At 42.1% G+C, this 13,374-nt stretch overlaps 6 protein-coding genes across 6 annotated transcripts; 3 read left to right on the forward strand and 3 right to left on the reverse strand.

Annotated features, from left to right (window-relative positions):
- Window positions 1-420: 420 nt before the first annotated feature.
- On the forward strand, window positions 421-2,178 carry IL334_000121 (uncharacterized protein; the record flags this gene model as incomplete). The annotated part of the gene is made up of 6 exons (XM_062931907.1): window positions 421-834; window positions 919-1,076; window positions 1,205-1,322; window positions 1,385-1,670; window positions 1,804-1,939; window positions 2,022-2,178. The coding sequence occupies 6 exons, from the start codon at window positions 421-423 to the stop codon at window positions 2,176-2,178; spliced, it is 1,269 nt and encodes a 422-aa protein (XP_062787958.1).
- A 289-nt stretch (window positions 2,179-2,467) lies between these two features.
- Window positions 2,468-3,313, reverse strand: IL334_000122 (uncharacterized protein; the record flags this gene model as incomplete). The annotated part of the gene is made up of 1 exon (XM_062931908.1): window positions 2,468-3,313. The coding sequence occupies one exon, from the start codon at window positions 3,311-3,313 to the stop codon at window positions 2,468-2,470; it is 846 nt and encodes a 281-aa protein (XP_062787959.1).
- Window positions 3,314-3,759: 446 nt separating this feature from the next.
- On the reverse strand, window positions 3,760-4,731 carry IL334_000123 (uncharacterized protein; the record flags this gene model as incomplete). Its single annotated transcript, XM_062931909.1, has 1 exon — window positions 3,760-4,731. The coding sequence occupies one exon, from the start codon at window positions 4,729-4,731 to the stop codon at window positions 3,760-3,762; it is 972 nt and encodes a 323-aa protein (XP_062787960.1).
- A 1,237-nt stretch (window positions 4,732-5,968) lies between these two features.
- On the forward strand, window positions 5,969-7,682 carry IL334_000124 (uncharacterized protein; the record flags this gene model as incomplete). Its single annotated transcript, XM_062931910.1, has 2 exons — window positions 5,969-6,024; window positions 6,173-7,682. The coding sequence occupies 2 exons, from the start codon at window positions 5,969-5,971 to the stop codon at window positions 7,680-7,682; spliced, it is 1,566 nt and encodes a 521-aa protein (XP_062787961.1).
- A 200-nt stretch (window positions 7,683-7,882) lies between these two features.
- On the reverse strand, window positions 7,883-10,973 carry IL334_000125 (uncharacterized protein; the record flags this gene model as incomplete). The annotated part of the gene is made up of 10 exons (XM_062931911.1): window positions 7,883-8,341; window positions 8,432-8,622; window positions 8,697-8,903; window positions 8,968-8,985; window positions 9,047-9,222; window positions 9,290-9,334; window positions 9,388-9,527; window positions 9,596-10,078; window positions 10,169-10,454; window positions 10,579-10,973. The coding sequence occupies 10 exons, from the start codon at window positions 10,971-10,973 to the stop codon at window positions 7,883-7,885; spliced, it is 2,400 nt and encodes a 799-aa protein (XP_062787962.1).
- A 469-nt stretch (window positions 10,974-11,442) lies between these two features.
- IL334_000126 (uncharacterized protein) lies at window positions 11,443-13,038 on the forward strand (the record flags this gene model as incomplete). The annotated part of the gene is made up of 1 exon (XM_062931912.1): window positions 11,443-13,038. One exon carries the CDS (start codon window positions 11,443-11,445, stop codon window positions 13,036-13,038), a length of 1,596 nt encoding a protein of 531 aa, XP_062787963.1.
- Window positions 13,039-13,374: the final 336 nt, after the last annotated feature.

A 13,374-nucleotide genomic window follows, 5' to 3' on the forward strand; every position in this document is an offset into this window, starting at 1 on the left:
ACGAATGGCATGACAGAGCAGAAAGGTGATAATCACTCGGAAGATACTCTTGAAGACCACAGACTGTAAGAGAATATTCGCATGCTGTACACTGTAGATACTAGCAAGGTTCGAGATTCCACATTATAGCTTGAACCACATCCATCATTTTCAAGTATTGCCGTCAGTGCAAGGCTCAGGTGGAAGGCTCGTCTGCATGTCAGTTTATATGAACCATTCTCCACTACTGTGAATGCCCCACCACCGCCACAAATCCTCGTACTTCCCTGGGTAATTTCACGCGTTTCAGATTACACCTATATATTCCTCCACAATTCAACTTAGATACGTTTGTGAGCCATTGTTATATGACCTTGCATATTTAAACCAAGTCGTCGTCAACACATAACTCAGTTTCACGTAGATCTGGAATTCAGTATAATGGACTCGGATCCATGGGCTGCTGCCCCTTCCACACCAAAAATCCCATCTGCCACTAGTAATCCCTCAACTCCCGCTCGAGCGCATCTCAGTGGTCCATCTTCACCTAAACCGGTCTCTGTGGCCGCATCTCCTATTATAACCTCTTCATCATCATCGATAGTCCCTGTTCCGCCGTCTGAACCTGCAAATATAGAGGAAGATGACGGGGAAGATGCGGATGGATTTGATGATTTCGATGATTTCGATACTCCCGCTGCTGCAGGGATAGCTGGACCTAGTGGAGTAGAAGATGGAGATGGAGATGAGGGATTTGGTGATTTTGGTGATTTTGAAGAAGGTGATTTTGGTGAACCGCAAACTATACTAGTAGACGAACCGCCAGAGATCCAACCCGAAGAAAAAGAGCGCTGGGTGAGCTATTGGCATCTCCAAACTTGAAACGTAATATGGTTGGAGCTGATTATTGACGACATTGTTGTTGGGATTGGTTTACAGCACGCATTGAACCTGAGACCGTTCCCAACTAAAGGTGAACTGTTAGATCAATTGTCGAGCTTACTCTCTTCACTATCAAGCGAGAGTCAAGATTATTTGACGGATGAACAACCTCGTATAGGAAATGGATTATCTCAAGTCCTAGTTTCTGAATCAAGGTGAGTAAGGTTCTTTTCAATCATCAATCTGGATTCCGGTATTCCAGCTGTCAAAGATAGTCTACCTTGTGTCATGAGATTACAAAGCTGATTTTACTCTGAACCATTTGGGAAACGGTACTATATAGTCGAGATGCTTATGCACAATTGACCACTGCACCTATTCTCAAACCACTCGATTGGACACGATCTAGAGTTAGAAGAGAACATCTGATATCGATGGGTGTACCTGTTAATCTGGATGAAGTGAGTTCCAATTTTTATTTTGTGCTCGTCTCTCCACGATGTAAGACTGAATGGATCGTTAGGTCGACTCTCATCGTCTTTCTGCACTTCCTCCTTTGCGTATAACGACAAATGTCCATAATAACCCTCCCAGTACAAATACACGAAGATCAGAATCGTTAGATGTGAATAATGGAAGATATAGTTCTTCCCAAAAAGGGAAATCAAGAGAAGTTTCACCCAATCCAGCTACGGCTCCTAATAGTGCAGGTGGAAATACGAACACCAAAGGAGTGGGAAAGTATGGTCTGGGTAATAAACCTGATTTAGATATGGATAAAGCTGAAGAGTATTGTGGTTTGGAAGAAGGTAAATAAATCTTCTTGTCGATTCCTACTTTCTTTTGTCCCTCTTCATTCTCTCTCTGTCTTTCTCACGGAAACTCTCGCCTTTTCCCCCGCTCTCTGGTTCTCCATTGAGATCTGGCTAATTCAATTCACAGATCGACTATCATTACTACCCCTTGCAACATTACGAAAACTACAAGATGATATAGCGAAAATATCCGCTGCAGCTTCAGCTAGATTAGCTTGGGATTTACAATTGAAAGATGCCCAAACGCAGGATTCCACAACATAGTCAGTTTACCATCCATTATAGCCACTCTGTCATCTATACTGTGTTCAGGGTGAAATGCTGATCCTACACAAAACATTGCAGTAACGGTATGATATCTGAACTCATCGCGAATGCCGCCAAGGTCAAATCTGCTCAATCAGGAGGAGGAGGAGTGTTCAGGAAAGCTTCGGTGAAAAGACCTCAAAGTGTCAGTGGTACAGTTACACCTAGAAGGACAGGTAGTCCTGGTATGTGGTGATCTTACAGCTCATTGTACATCTTGCATGTCGAACAATACTGGATGCATGCATATACTAGCGAAAAAAGGAAGCTTTGAAAAGAAGAATTCACATTTCTATATCATAATTCCCGAAAACACCAACGAACCCAATAGAGAAGAATTCAAAACGAAACGTATGTGACAATAGAGGTCGAAGTGATATAATCGAAAAGCATTCAAGAAGATGACAAGAGTTGAAACGTATACGAATTAATCGAAAAATATTCCGCATCGTTCTTACTTCATTTCTCTTTGCTTGTCACGCTTGTCAAGAATCCGAGAGGTCAGAGGATGCAGTGGCGGTGAACATTGGCGAAGGATGGGCTTCCCGGAACGAATTGACGACATCAATCACGGTATGATAGAAGTGTGTAGCTTCTGCAATAGTGAGATTCCCAGCCACGGATTTATCATTAGGCGTTCCCTTACGCTTCTCCAGAAGCTTCCCGATATACGTTATTTGAAATTCTCTGTCGTGTCTCCTCCTTTTTTCGTCTTCATCATCGTTGTCGTGATCATTTGTACACACGTATTCGAAATAAGGGGAACCGTGCAGGTGTCTTTCAATGTTGGTACAAGAAGTAGATCTGTTGGTCGTGGGGTTTGCGTCACGAGTTGTAAGAGCAGCGCAGAGTGCAGTGAGGGAAAGGCAGCCTTCTTCAGAGCATTGGGTTATGTGAGACCATGCTTTAGATTGATTTGCGGCAAGATCTTGTGTCCACGCTACAGCATCTTCGGATTTTCTAGCAACTGAATGATTAAGGGATCGGAGGCTAGACACATTATCTGGGGATTCAGTGGATTGTAAGATTTTCCGTTGAGGGCATGACATAGATCCTGTATGTAACATGTCTTCGATAAGCAGCTCCCTCTCGATTGAACTTCCTGGAAACATTGAATGACTTGTATCTGTAGTCTTCTCATAGACTCTGGCCAGTGCGCATGATCGTTTGAGTAGAGTTACCGACGCACCTCCTTTATATAGAGGAGACAATTCAGTGATCTCAGGCAGATCCGTACCATACCCAGTCAGCCTGTCTATGGCTTTCTGGTGTGAATTGTTCATCGAGTCGGTAAATTTAGTCCCATGCGTTTCTTCGAATGTGAATCCCATGATTGCCCACTAGAATGCACAGGAGTCGTTGCTTGTTGTGTGAGATCGAAGATTTATCAAAGATAATAAGTAAAGTGGAAAACACAAAATTGTGAATCGATAAAAGACCGTTAAATAGGCAGACTGTTCAGCATGAGGATAGGAGTAATCGGCTCGACTTCACAAAGCGAATGAAAGGGAAGTATCTTCCAAACAAACACCAGAATCTCTCCTTTCGATTTCATTACATTGCTACTGGTGATGAATGAGAACTCTAGATAATGATGGAAGCCAAAACTTTTCAACAAGTCTCTCTCGCCTCAGCCACGGCATGAACGTGATTGAGGTAGAAGACCAGACTGATAGGTTCTTTCAGGCTCCGAATCACGATATTGTCCATCACGCACCCTACGTAGCTCGACTGAGTACTACGTGTTTATATACAATGATCCTTTCACTTCCTTTCATCAATCTTCCCATTCTCGCTCCCAGTCAGACCCGGTATATGATACTTGAACGGTTGGTTTAGTCTGATGTCTCAACTCCCAATGTTCCCTGAGAGCTTTCCCTTGCGCGAGGGCAGAAGCTTTTTCTTGGTTAGAATGATGATGACCACCAGCGAATTCCGTGGATCTAAAGGTTTTCAGATCATTGAAGGATCCGATTACCGATAAGGAACCATGATCGCGACCTTCATCATCACCTTTTCCAGAACACGATTTCCCGTTATCTGGATGACCTTTGAGAGAGTTATATATATTGATGCATCCTGTCCCCCTTTTGGAAAGACCAAGACTGCCTTTCCTTCTGGGAAGATCAAGATCAGCGGTTTTGATACCTAGCCAATCTTTAAGGATGCAGCTTGATTTGTCCGAAGATGCCATCAAGCGTTTCCAAGATTTATTGTCATTTTCAACCAATAATTCAATCTGTGTTTTGATTTTCTCTTTGGTTTTAGTAGGTAATGTATCTCTGATAAATCCATTGAACATTGTATCACCCCATTCAAGTTGTTTGGAGTGTGATTCATCATAATCATCATCATCATCATCTCTGTTCGTATTGGTATTTGTGTTTGTGTTTGTGGTTGAATTTGGATTGGCCAAAGTTGTCCAGCCGAAAAATAAACGATCGATGATTTCATCGATATTCTCAGGCAATCTTTCACCCTTTCCCGGTCCATGACCAGAATATCCTTGCTTGATGTCCATAGCCACGTCGCCAACGCACTTGTAGAGTGGTGACGACGATCCTGCTATACATAAGGGCGTAGCATCGGAAACAAGTTGATGGAATTCAGCCCAGTTATGATCTTTGGATCGAGACCATTCAACCAACGATTGGTGGTTCTTAGTGACAGTGATTTTATCTGTGGACAAAGGAGTGTCGGAAGACGACTGAGTGACTGTCGACGACTGAAAGCGTGTGGAAGGTGACATTGTATGATATGATATCCTGCACGATAGTGTATATGATAAAATATAGTGTTATAGATATGAAGAGATATGGCAAATTCACCTTTCGTCTCGATCGTTTTCTTTTTCTTGTTCTTTTCGGTGAGACGTCCTTTCACTTATATACCGAATGTCATCGACTTCGTTCTGGGCGGCATCCCAAGAAACCAGTGTGCGAAGTATAGATGTTCACTCTCAAAAATATGTAGAGTTGATTCCCAGCAAAGCACAAAAAGGAAATGAATCCCAGATAAACGATTAGAAGATAATTTTCGATTCGATGCTGTGTTACTCTGTAGGTCTGGACAATAATCGGCAAACATCTTTTCATCTTTTGCATAGCTCTAGTTCTGTTCGCGTCGCCTTGACGTATCGTAAGATCCCATGTATTCAAAGGTAATTTCAGCTTTATAACTTGTATATCAATGACATTCGTAGTGATAAGCGAGATTCAGACTCAGATCAATGAAAGTGGGCAATATTTCGGCTAAATCAAACTTGAGTAACGCCGCTGTAAATACTGACAACATAAGGCTAACAAAGAAGTGCAACAAGTAAAGGAATCTTTAATACAACCAACGAACAATATTGGATTTATCAAACTCAGCCGACCTATGTACGAGATGTAAGAAACAGTGCTAGTCAGAGAAATAGAGTATCGAAGCATGTACTAGGAGCTCTTGACGAAGGTAAATGTAGGCGAATAGATGTGGCGGGATTCTGTGCAATACAAGAGTGCTATTAAGGAAGTGTGTCAAGTGATGCAAGCACCTAGACGATTAAACAAGTGATCCAGTACATTACGAGTACAATAAAGTGTTGCCGATACATATCATAGTGCGCGCTTACCTTTCTCAAGAGCAGAGTTCTCCTTTTTCCAAGCTACAGATCACAGCTCAGGCCGTCCTTTGTGAAGAGAATTGATTGATGTACCCCTTCACGTCGAAAACAAAGGGGGAAAAGGAGCTATAAAGTGTATTTCCATTCACTAGATTATCACATTGCAAGGAGTTTCAGAGTATCATTCAAGGAAAATCTGGGATAGATATTCTAAATATATGATGAAGAAGAAGGTATATATACATATATAAGTGAAATAGGATTGATTTTATCGATTGACTTTATTTGCGATCATTTCCTTCAAAAGTCCAGTCAATTCGCTTCGATAGCTTTTGGATAACATTCCTACTAGTACGCTGTATCAACACTTTGACAATACAGTATGATGATCTCTCCCATTTCCATCTCTTTCGAACAAGCTACACCACATCTTAGCGAGTAAGTTCATTGTCCTCGACTTCATCACGGGTTTCTCGCTTCTTATTGCTTTACCCTATTCCTGTTTCCAATGTTACCGTTTTCGTTAAAGCTAAAATCAATCGAGAAGTGAAGCTCGTTGACTGACATAAATACCTTTTACGAGTAGTGCTAAATGCAGGTCCAACTCCACGGTCTATCCTCGATCAGTATTGTTATCCCTAGCTACTGGTCCTTCGAACAATATCGCTCCTCAACCAAGGAGGTTATCATCTTTCACTCCTATTTTAAGATGTCCAATCACCCCTTCTTCTTCTTCTTTCATTTTGCATAGTGATTATTTCATACTGGATGGTGAACCGATTTCGAAAGACTTGCCTATTCCCCCTAATTCCGATGAGTATGGTGGGATCCGACATCCTTGCGATATATCAACGAGGGATAATACATCTTTCGATTCACAACCTTTCTCTGATTCACAGCTTGGTATTAGATCTGGATCTATATCAAGATCTATATCTAGATCAATTCCCGAATTACCAGTCTTACTTGATTTCAATAACCCCTTTGCGGTTGCCAATCAAGAGACACCCTCTGAATTGATTGGAGAGATCAAAACATCTCCTACACCACTCGGGACTCCCTCTTCATCCAATGAAAAAATCAACGAATCAGAATTAGTAGTCAAGCCTATTCCAATACCAATACCTATACCTATATCTACTGCATCAGGTTCAGGAATAAACACGAATGTGAATATGAATATGACTATGACTATGAAAATTGGTTCAGGTCCATTACATCGTAAATTATCCTCACCATTCCCGTCACCTCCTCCCCGACTTCAAGAACACGAAAACAATTTCCCTTCTTCAGTGAACTCTTCTCCTGGATCTCGTTTATCTTCTTTGACTATGAGACTGGGACCACGAGTAGATCTATCATCGACTCTTGATGATGTATCTGGGAACAAGGAAGTATCACGATCAAACAGTGTTTCATCCATCACTTCATCATCTCATTCATCTCCACCTTCACTGCCGATTCCCCTTTCGCGCTCAAGTACACTCAACGAGGGCGCAGGAGGAGGTAATAAGTTGAATCCTTTTGCTCCTCCATTCCCATTACCCAATTCAAATGGAGAACAACAAAAGGGAAAACCAATTACATCATCAAAAATCGATAGAGAAGATTCACTAGATTGTAACAATCAGCCACCACCTTCTTTACCTTTACCTTTACCAAAACAAAGTTTAACATTACCTTTACCATCTTCGTTACCTGCTAGACCGGGTCCACTACCACCCGTTTTCGTTAAAAGGGAATCCGCAGCATTACCTCAACCCATGGCTTTACCTGAAGTAGCTCCACTGGGTAAAGGTTGGATGGGCGACAATTCTCTATCTGGAAATGAAAGACGTAGAAGAACAAGTCAAGTTTATCCTCCTTCCTCTTCTCTTCAACGTGCTGACAGTCCATCTAGAAATGGAGGTGGAATCAAGATCAAATCAGGTTCAATCGGAGGTTCTGCACCCAATTCAAGAAGAGGTTCAATGGTCGATAATGATTCGAACAGTCGGTCTTCTTCCCCGGCCTTCGGCAGACCAGATAGATTGGTTCAGTTGGGTCAGAGATTAAGAAGTGAAAGTCAGTCAAGAAGTGAAACGAGAAAATGGTAGTACACAATAGGTGTAGAAAACTATGCCAGCCCAACTGATGATCGTATATTGTTGCATTACTTCTTCGTGTATGGATTGATTCATTACTCTTCCGCATACATCGGACTGCTGCTATTACGCTCTTTCGATGTTTCTCTTCTGTTGAATTCTTCTTCTATCCTTCGCTTAACGCTCTGAACCTTTTTCCATGCCCATCATTCTCACTCAGCCTTTAATGCTCTACCAATCTCTCTTCCACCTTGTTCCCCACCGTTCCAAAATCCATTCTCTTCTTTCCAGTCATCTCTCTCCCAAATTCTCTTCTGATTCTTCTCTACCTTCTTCAGTTGTTTCTGTTTATTGACTGATGCGGCCAGCTTCTGAACTTCAATCTCTTCTACACTTCCTCGCCAAAGTAACCTTTCTGCAAGACCGTGGATTACCCATCTTAAGATGATATAACCATGACTCGCTGCTAGGGCGACTAGTCCGAGGGGGATCAAAGTTGGAAGAAGGGTTTGAAGGGTTGGAGACGAGTGATAATGCTCAACGATAAACGCGAGTGAAGGTGATCCAGGTGTAGGAGGGACATTGGGGTTAGGAGTTTGATCTGGCAAATAGGGTCGGAACAGATAGACGAGTGTGGAGCTGGTGATTGCGCCTATCCATGAGATGATACCCTACGCAAATGAGGTAAGAGAGCAGATGAGCTACTGCCTCATTTCGTTGGGTGAAACTCATGGATCATTGACCCGAGAGTCATGACTCACCAAAGTCTCTAACCAAGATCCAATGGTTTCAACTCTATCGCCGACAGGTCTTCTGACATGTTTACAAAGTTTCAATGCATCAGTCCTCAGTTCGATATAGTTATTGATTAGGGCGAAAAGGGGTGCTAGTGGCCAAACTATCGACCAGATGGTTACATATCCAAATTGAGTCACCATTTCCGCGTAGTCAGCTAAAATCACCGACATCGATCAGCTTGAATTGCAAGCACATACACAGTTTTGAACAGCTGAATGGATCACTTACTAAACAAAGAGTACTCAGGTAAAGCAAGTTCCCTTTCTACCTTATCAAGGAATTTTTTCTCTACCTCTTCATCGTTTCGAGGAACCTTTTCAGAGGTGTCTTGACCTCTAGAATGGATGGTTTCTTTGATGGTGGTTCTACCTGCTCGCCAATCATCGACGAATCGCATAATATAGGGAAGTCCGAGCTCGAGGAAGGCATTGATTACTGTGGTAAAGGATGATCAGTGTTCCCTCGTGTACAGAGCGTTGATCAAGTAAGACAGGCATACCTTGATTAGTTACGGTATCTATACATGATTGTCAGCTTGTAAGCTTCTTAAGACCAAAGGGATATGAAGTGTAACGTACAAGCGAAGAGTTGTCCCTTGAGTCGTCCAGCTTTGATACTTTTCTGTTCTTTACCGCTTGTCCTTGGGCCGAGACCGGCTTTCTCGGGTGTGTCTGCGACTGAAATTGTGCTCTGTTTTGTGAGTCGATGTTGTACATGAGCCATGATGAAGCTTCCGAAGGGTACGTATACGTATCTGCCAATGAGTGCAAAGGTCGTAAGCTGAACTTCCCTTTTGGATTGGCGGAAGATGGTTAGCTCACGCAGAAAGGAATAAACCGAGGTAAGCTACGATACCGTTCATTGCGCTAAAATAGAGTGAATCAGCTGGTACACGCAATAAGTAATATGTGATACTCACAAGGTCTTCGCTGTCAAGCTCTTTTCAGCTCCAACGGGTGTAGGATGATCTTCCCATTTTACCATTGATTTGGCCAAGTTTCCATATGCAGTCACTATTTGAGGAACGACAATAGCGAATAAAGCAGTAGGAAGAAGGGGCTTTACACAAACACATGAGATCTATCAGCTTTTTCTGTGGCAGCAGTGGTAGGTAACACCTAACTTACAACGACTTCTTTTCCAAACCCTTCATAAGCTTGACCAACGAACGCTTCCAACATGAAGATACCTAGGAGGACGATACCCAAACCGATACCACAAGCAATGATTACAGGAACTGAAAGAGCTATTTTTATATCTCTTTTCAAATCGTTTCCAGCTTGAACGACATCAACGGCGTTATCACCATTTTGTTGTTGAGCAGCGTTATCGGTGTCTAATCCCATATTGGCTACGTATTCAGGTCTTAATTTCCCGACTGCAACAGATTCACAACCTCTTGTTCCCCATCTGACAGCAAGTTTACGTTCTTTGATTCTCCAAAAGGCGACAAAAGTCGTTGCGTAGATGGACAGTAAGAAAGCGTATAAAGGTGGATACGAATCTGACGGTGTCAATAAGTAAAATGATACTGATACCAGGGATAAAGGAAGTAACGAGAGAGTATAGGTTGTAAGGAAATTGAAGTAAAGATGGACTGGAGGAGGTTGCTACATTTTCATCGATAGAGAGAATATCAGCTTTCTGGAATACATCACGTCGACAATTAAGAAAAAGGAGAAGAAAAAGAAGAAGCATACATGATGACTTAATCCATCACCTTCAATACCATCTAAACTCTTTAATAGACCGATTCTCCAATCACCACCTGTAGTCCATTTTTCAACCCATTCTTTATCTGCTATATCATCGTGTAGAGCCATTATAGATTTGACTCGTCCCCATTTACCTTGGTTGGGGGTTATACCTAAACCATCCTGAATTCCGGGCGAAGTCAAAAGGTTGTATATCAACCTGATACGTGTCGAAGGTGATGGTGGTGACGGATGGGAATGCGGTGGTAGATTATGAGATTGATCAAGTAGTCTACGAGAGAAGAAGCATTGCGGATTTCAGCTCAGGCTCCATCTAACGAATCTCAAATCTCGAGATTTTCGTCTCCGTGACCGAGATAGAAGTGATGGCAATAGTAGTGTGGATCAACGCTTACTTTTCTTTCTCAACGAGTTCTTCAATCTTTTCATCTGTAGCAGAAACGAATATCCAGACTTCTTCTTTACCTTTCAGAGATTTTTTTCCAGGTTTAGTACCTATTTTCAATCCGCCTTCACCTTCCAAAGCTCTGAGTAAGTATTGGTATCCTTCTTGAATCTCATTTTGAGCTTGAAGTCTATCCTGATTCTTGTCTATTGCGATCGAGAAGGGGATGACGAAATCTACTTTATATGGATTGGTATCTTCCATCTTTGTGAGTAGTGATGATGATCTATCTTGGATAGGTGGTCCAGGTGTGGTAGCTGTACCTGTGCTACCTGCAGCAGCAGTAGGTGGTGGTTGATGTGACATTGATCTCGTTACTCTCTGAGGAGTATCAGGTGTTGTCATGATATGATACCTGCTCTTTATTAATATATATGTATATGTCAATGAGAATGTTCTTCTGCTTATGACGTTGCTTGGTGTGAGGTTACACAGCATGTTTTGCTGACTGCACATACCTTTCACCTTTCCCAAAACATCTTTCGTCACATATCAGTAAAATGACGTATCATCAGTGCCTAGATTGGCAAATGGGATTAGAAATGATTAGGATTGTTTTCGTAATGAATTTTGTAATATAAGTTACCGCCACACACCTCCCATCGGTGGGCAGTTCCGCTGCAATGTTCAATGTTTTGGGTTGATTCCTCTGTTTTGGTTCGAAAGAAAAACAATGCGTGTTGATTGAGCAACATACAGAAAACATAAAGGTCACTAAACCATACATAGTCCACAAGGATATATCTCAGGAATCTAGACGGACTGAACACTTGTCAAACATCAATACACTTCGTATCACACTTAGCTCGTAATCATGGCCAAGGCAAAAACAGAAACAGAATCAAAGATAAAAGCGAAAACGAAAGCGAAACCAAAGTCATCATCAAAATCAAAACAAGTTGATCCATCATCAACAGCAACAGAATCACCCAATCCTACAATCGATGAATCAACTCTCAATTCAGCTTTATCAGCTTTACCTCTACCTCAAGATGCACCATCCACTTCAGAGGTGACTCCGAAACGAAAGACAACAACGAAAACAAAGTCTACGCCAAAGTCAACAACGAAAACAACCTCAAAGCCAAAATCAGAAACACCAAAAACAGAACTAACCTCAACATCAGCTCCAGCGTCAACTTTGGGTCCAAAAGAAGAGTCGAATACAAAGACAGCGACAACGCCAAAATCCACTTCGAAGCCAAAACCAAAACCAGCTTTGACAAAGTTGAAGCCAGAATCACAACCGGATTCAACACCGATATTAAGCGAAGAAGCAATAATTCAATATCATTTACTCAATCCTTCATCATCATCGTCCTTTTCTCCTTTTTCAGATCAATCATTAAGTAAGAATAAGAAAAGGAAATTGGAAACTCATGATGGAAATTCGAATCAAGAGAGTCTCAATGGTATTTCACGTGAAAATGGAGATGGAAATGGAAATGGTAGACGAAAATTCTCGCATCCATTAGCTGTCATTTGGTTAGAACCACCTTCTACTTCCACTTCCACTATAAATGGGACCAGCAAAAAAGCAAAGCGTAAAAGTGAAGGCAACGTCAAAAGTAAAGGGAACGGAAAAGGGAAAGGGAAGGGGGAAAATGAAGATCCAGAAATAAAAAGAATCTATATATCAGAACGGAATATCAGAGTACCCGAACAAGCGATAAACATTCAAGATACGGGCAATTCAGCTGCTTTTTGGTTAGGTCAAGGTGATGATTCGTTTTCTGAACCCATCAGCATCAATGATATCTCGTTGTCTGGTATTGTAGGACCAAGTCAAAAGACTCAAATCAACGGAAATACTGAAATGCAGCAAGAGGTCAATTCAAAACTAAAACCAGATGCGAAGCCTAAAAGAATAAGAAAATCAAGAGCTAAGCCAAAAGTTGAAATACAACAACCTGAACCTGTTCCAGTCCCCATTGCGCCTTCGAACCTCAGCCTCTCATCGGATTCATCATCTTCTTCCGGTTCACGTGCGGAGGCCTCAGCATCTTCATCACCCTCCTCGGACGGTTCTTCCTCCGAATCAGCAGAGTCTTCCTCCTCATCCTCGTCCACGTCTTCATCGTCATCATCTTCGTCATCAGAAGGTCACGAGGAACCGATTTCAGCCCCTGCTCCAGCTCCTGTGCTACCTCCACCAAGTACGTCCACGCCGGTAGACAAGTCAAATAAGAAGAAGAAGAGACTATCGAATTTACCGCCGTCTTCTCCAGCTCCAGCTTCAGCTTCAGCTTCAGCTTCAGTCCCTGCTCCTGTTCCTATTCATCCACCGGTACCAGTACAAGACACAAGCATCTCCACTCCTACTCCTGGGGAAAAGAAGAAAAAGAGAGTATCAGTGGGAGGAAAGAAAGGTCCGAAATGGGTAACGGAAACTCCCAAGTCGAAAGTGTGATCACATTAACCAATTATACTCGGAAAAAGCCGTTCGAAAAGGATTTGAGAGTTCTCACCAGGTTGAAGTAGAATAGGATGTAGAAGAATTTGTTAGGAAATCAAGGAAGTGGGATCAACGAGATTGTCTGTACTCGGAAGCCTAAGAGTGAGAATGAGAGAACAAGGCAGAATGAAGATATAATGGTAGATTTTGGTATGATATGTATATAACTCGCAGAATAGATTTTGAAATTTCGATCAGAATTCATGTACATATATGTAAGGTCGAATGCAGCTCGAAAGGCAATCAATTGGGTACACAAAATGCATTTTTGTGCCCTTCTGCCTTCTGCTT

This window comes from Kwoniella shivajii, chromosome 1, assembly GCF_035658355.1.
Source record: "Kwoniella shivajii chromosome 1, complete sequence".
Taxonomy (NCBI): Eukaryota; Fungi; Basidiomycota; class Tremellomycetes; order Tremellales; family Cryptococcaceae; genus Kwoniella; species Kwoniella shivajii.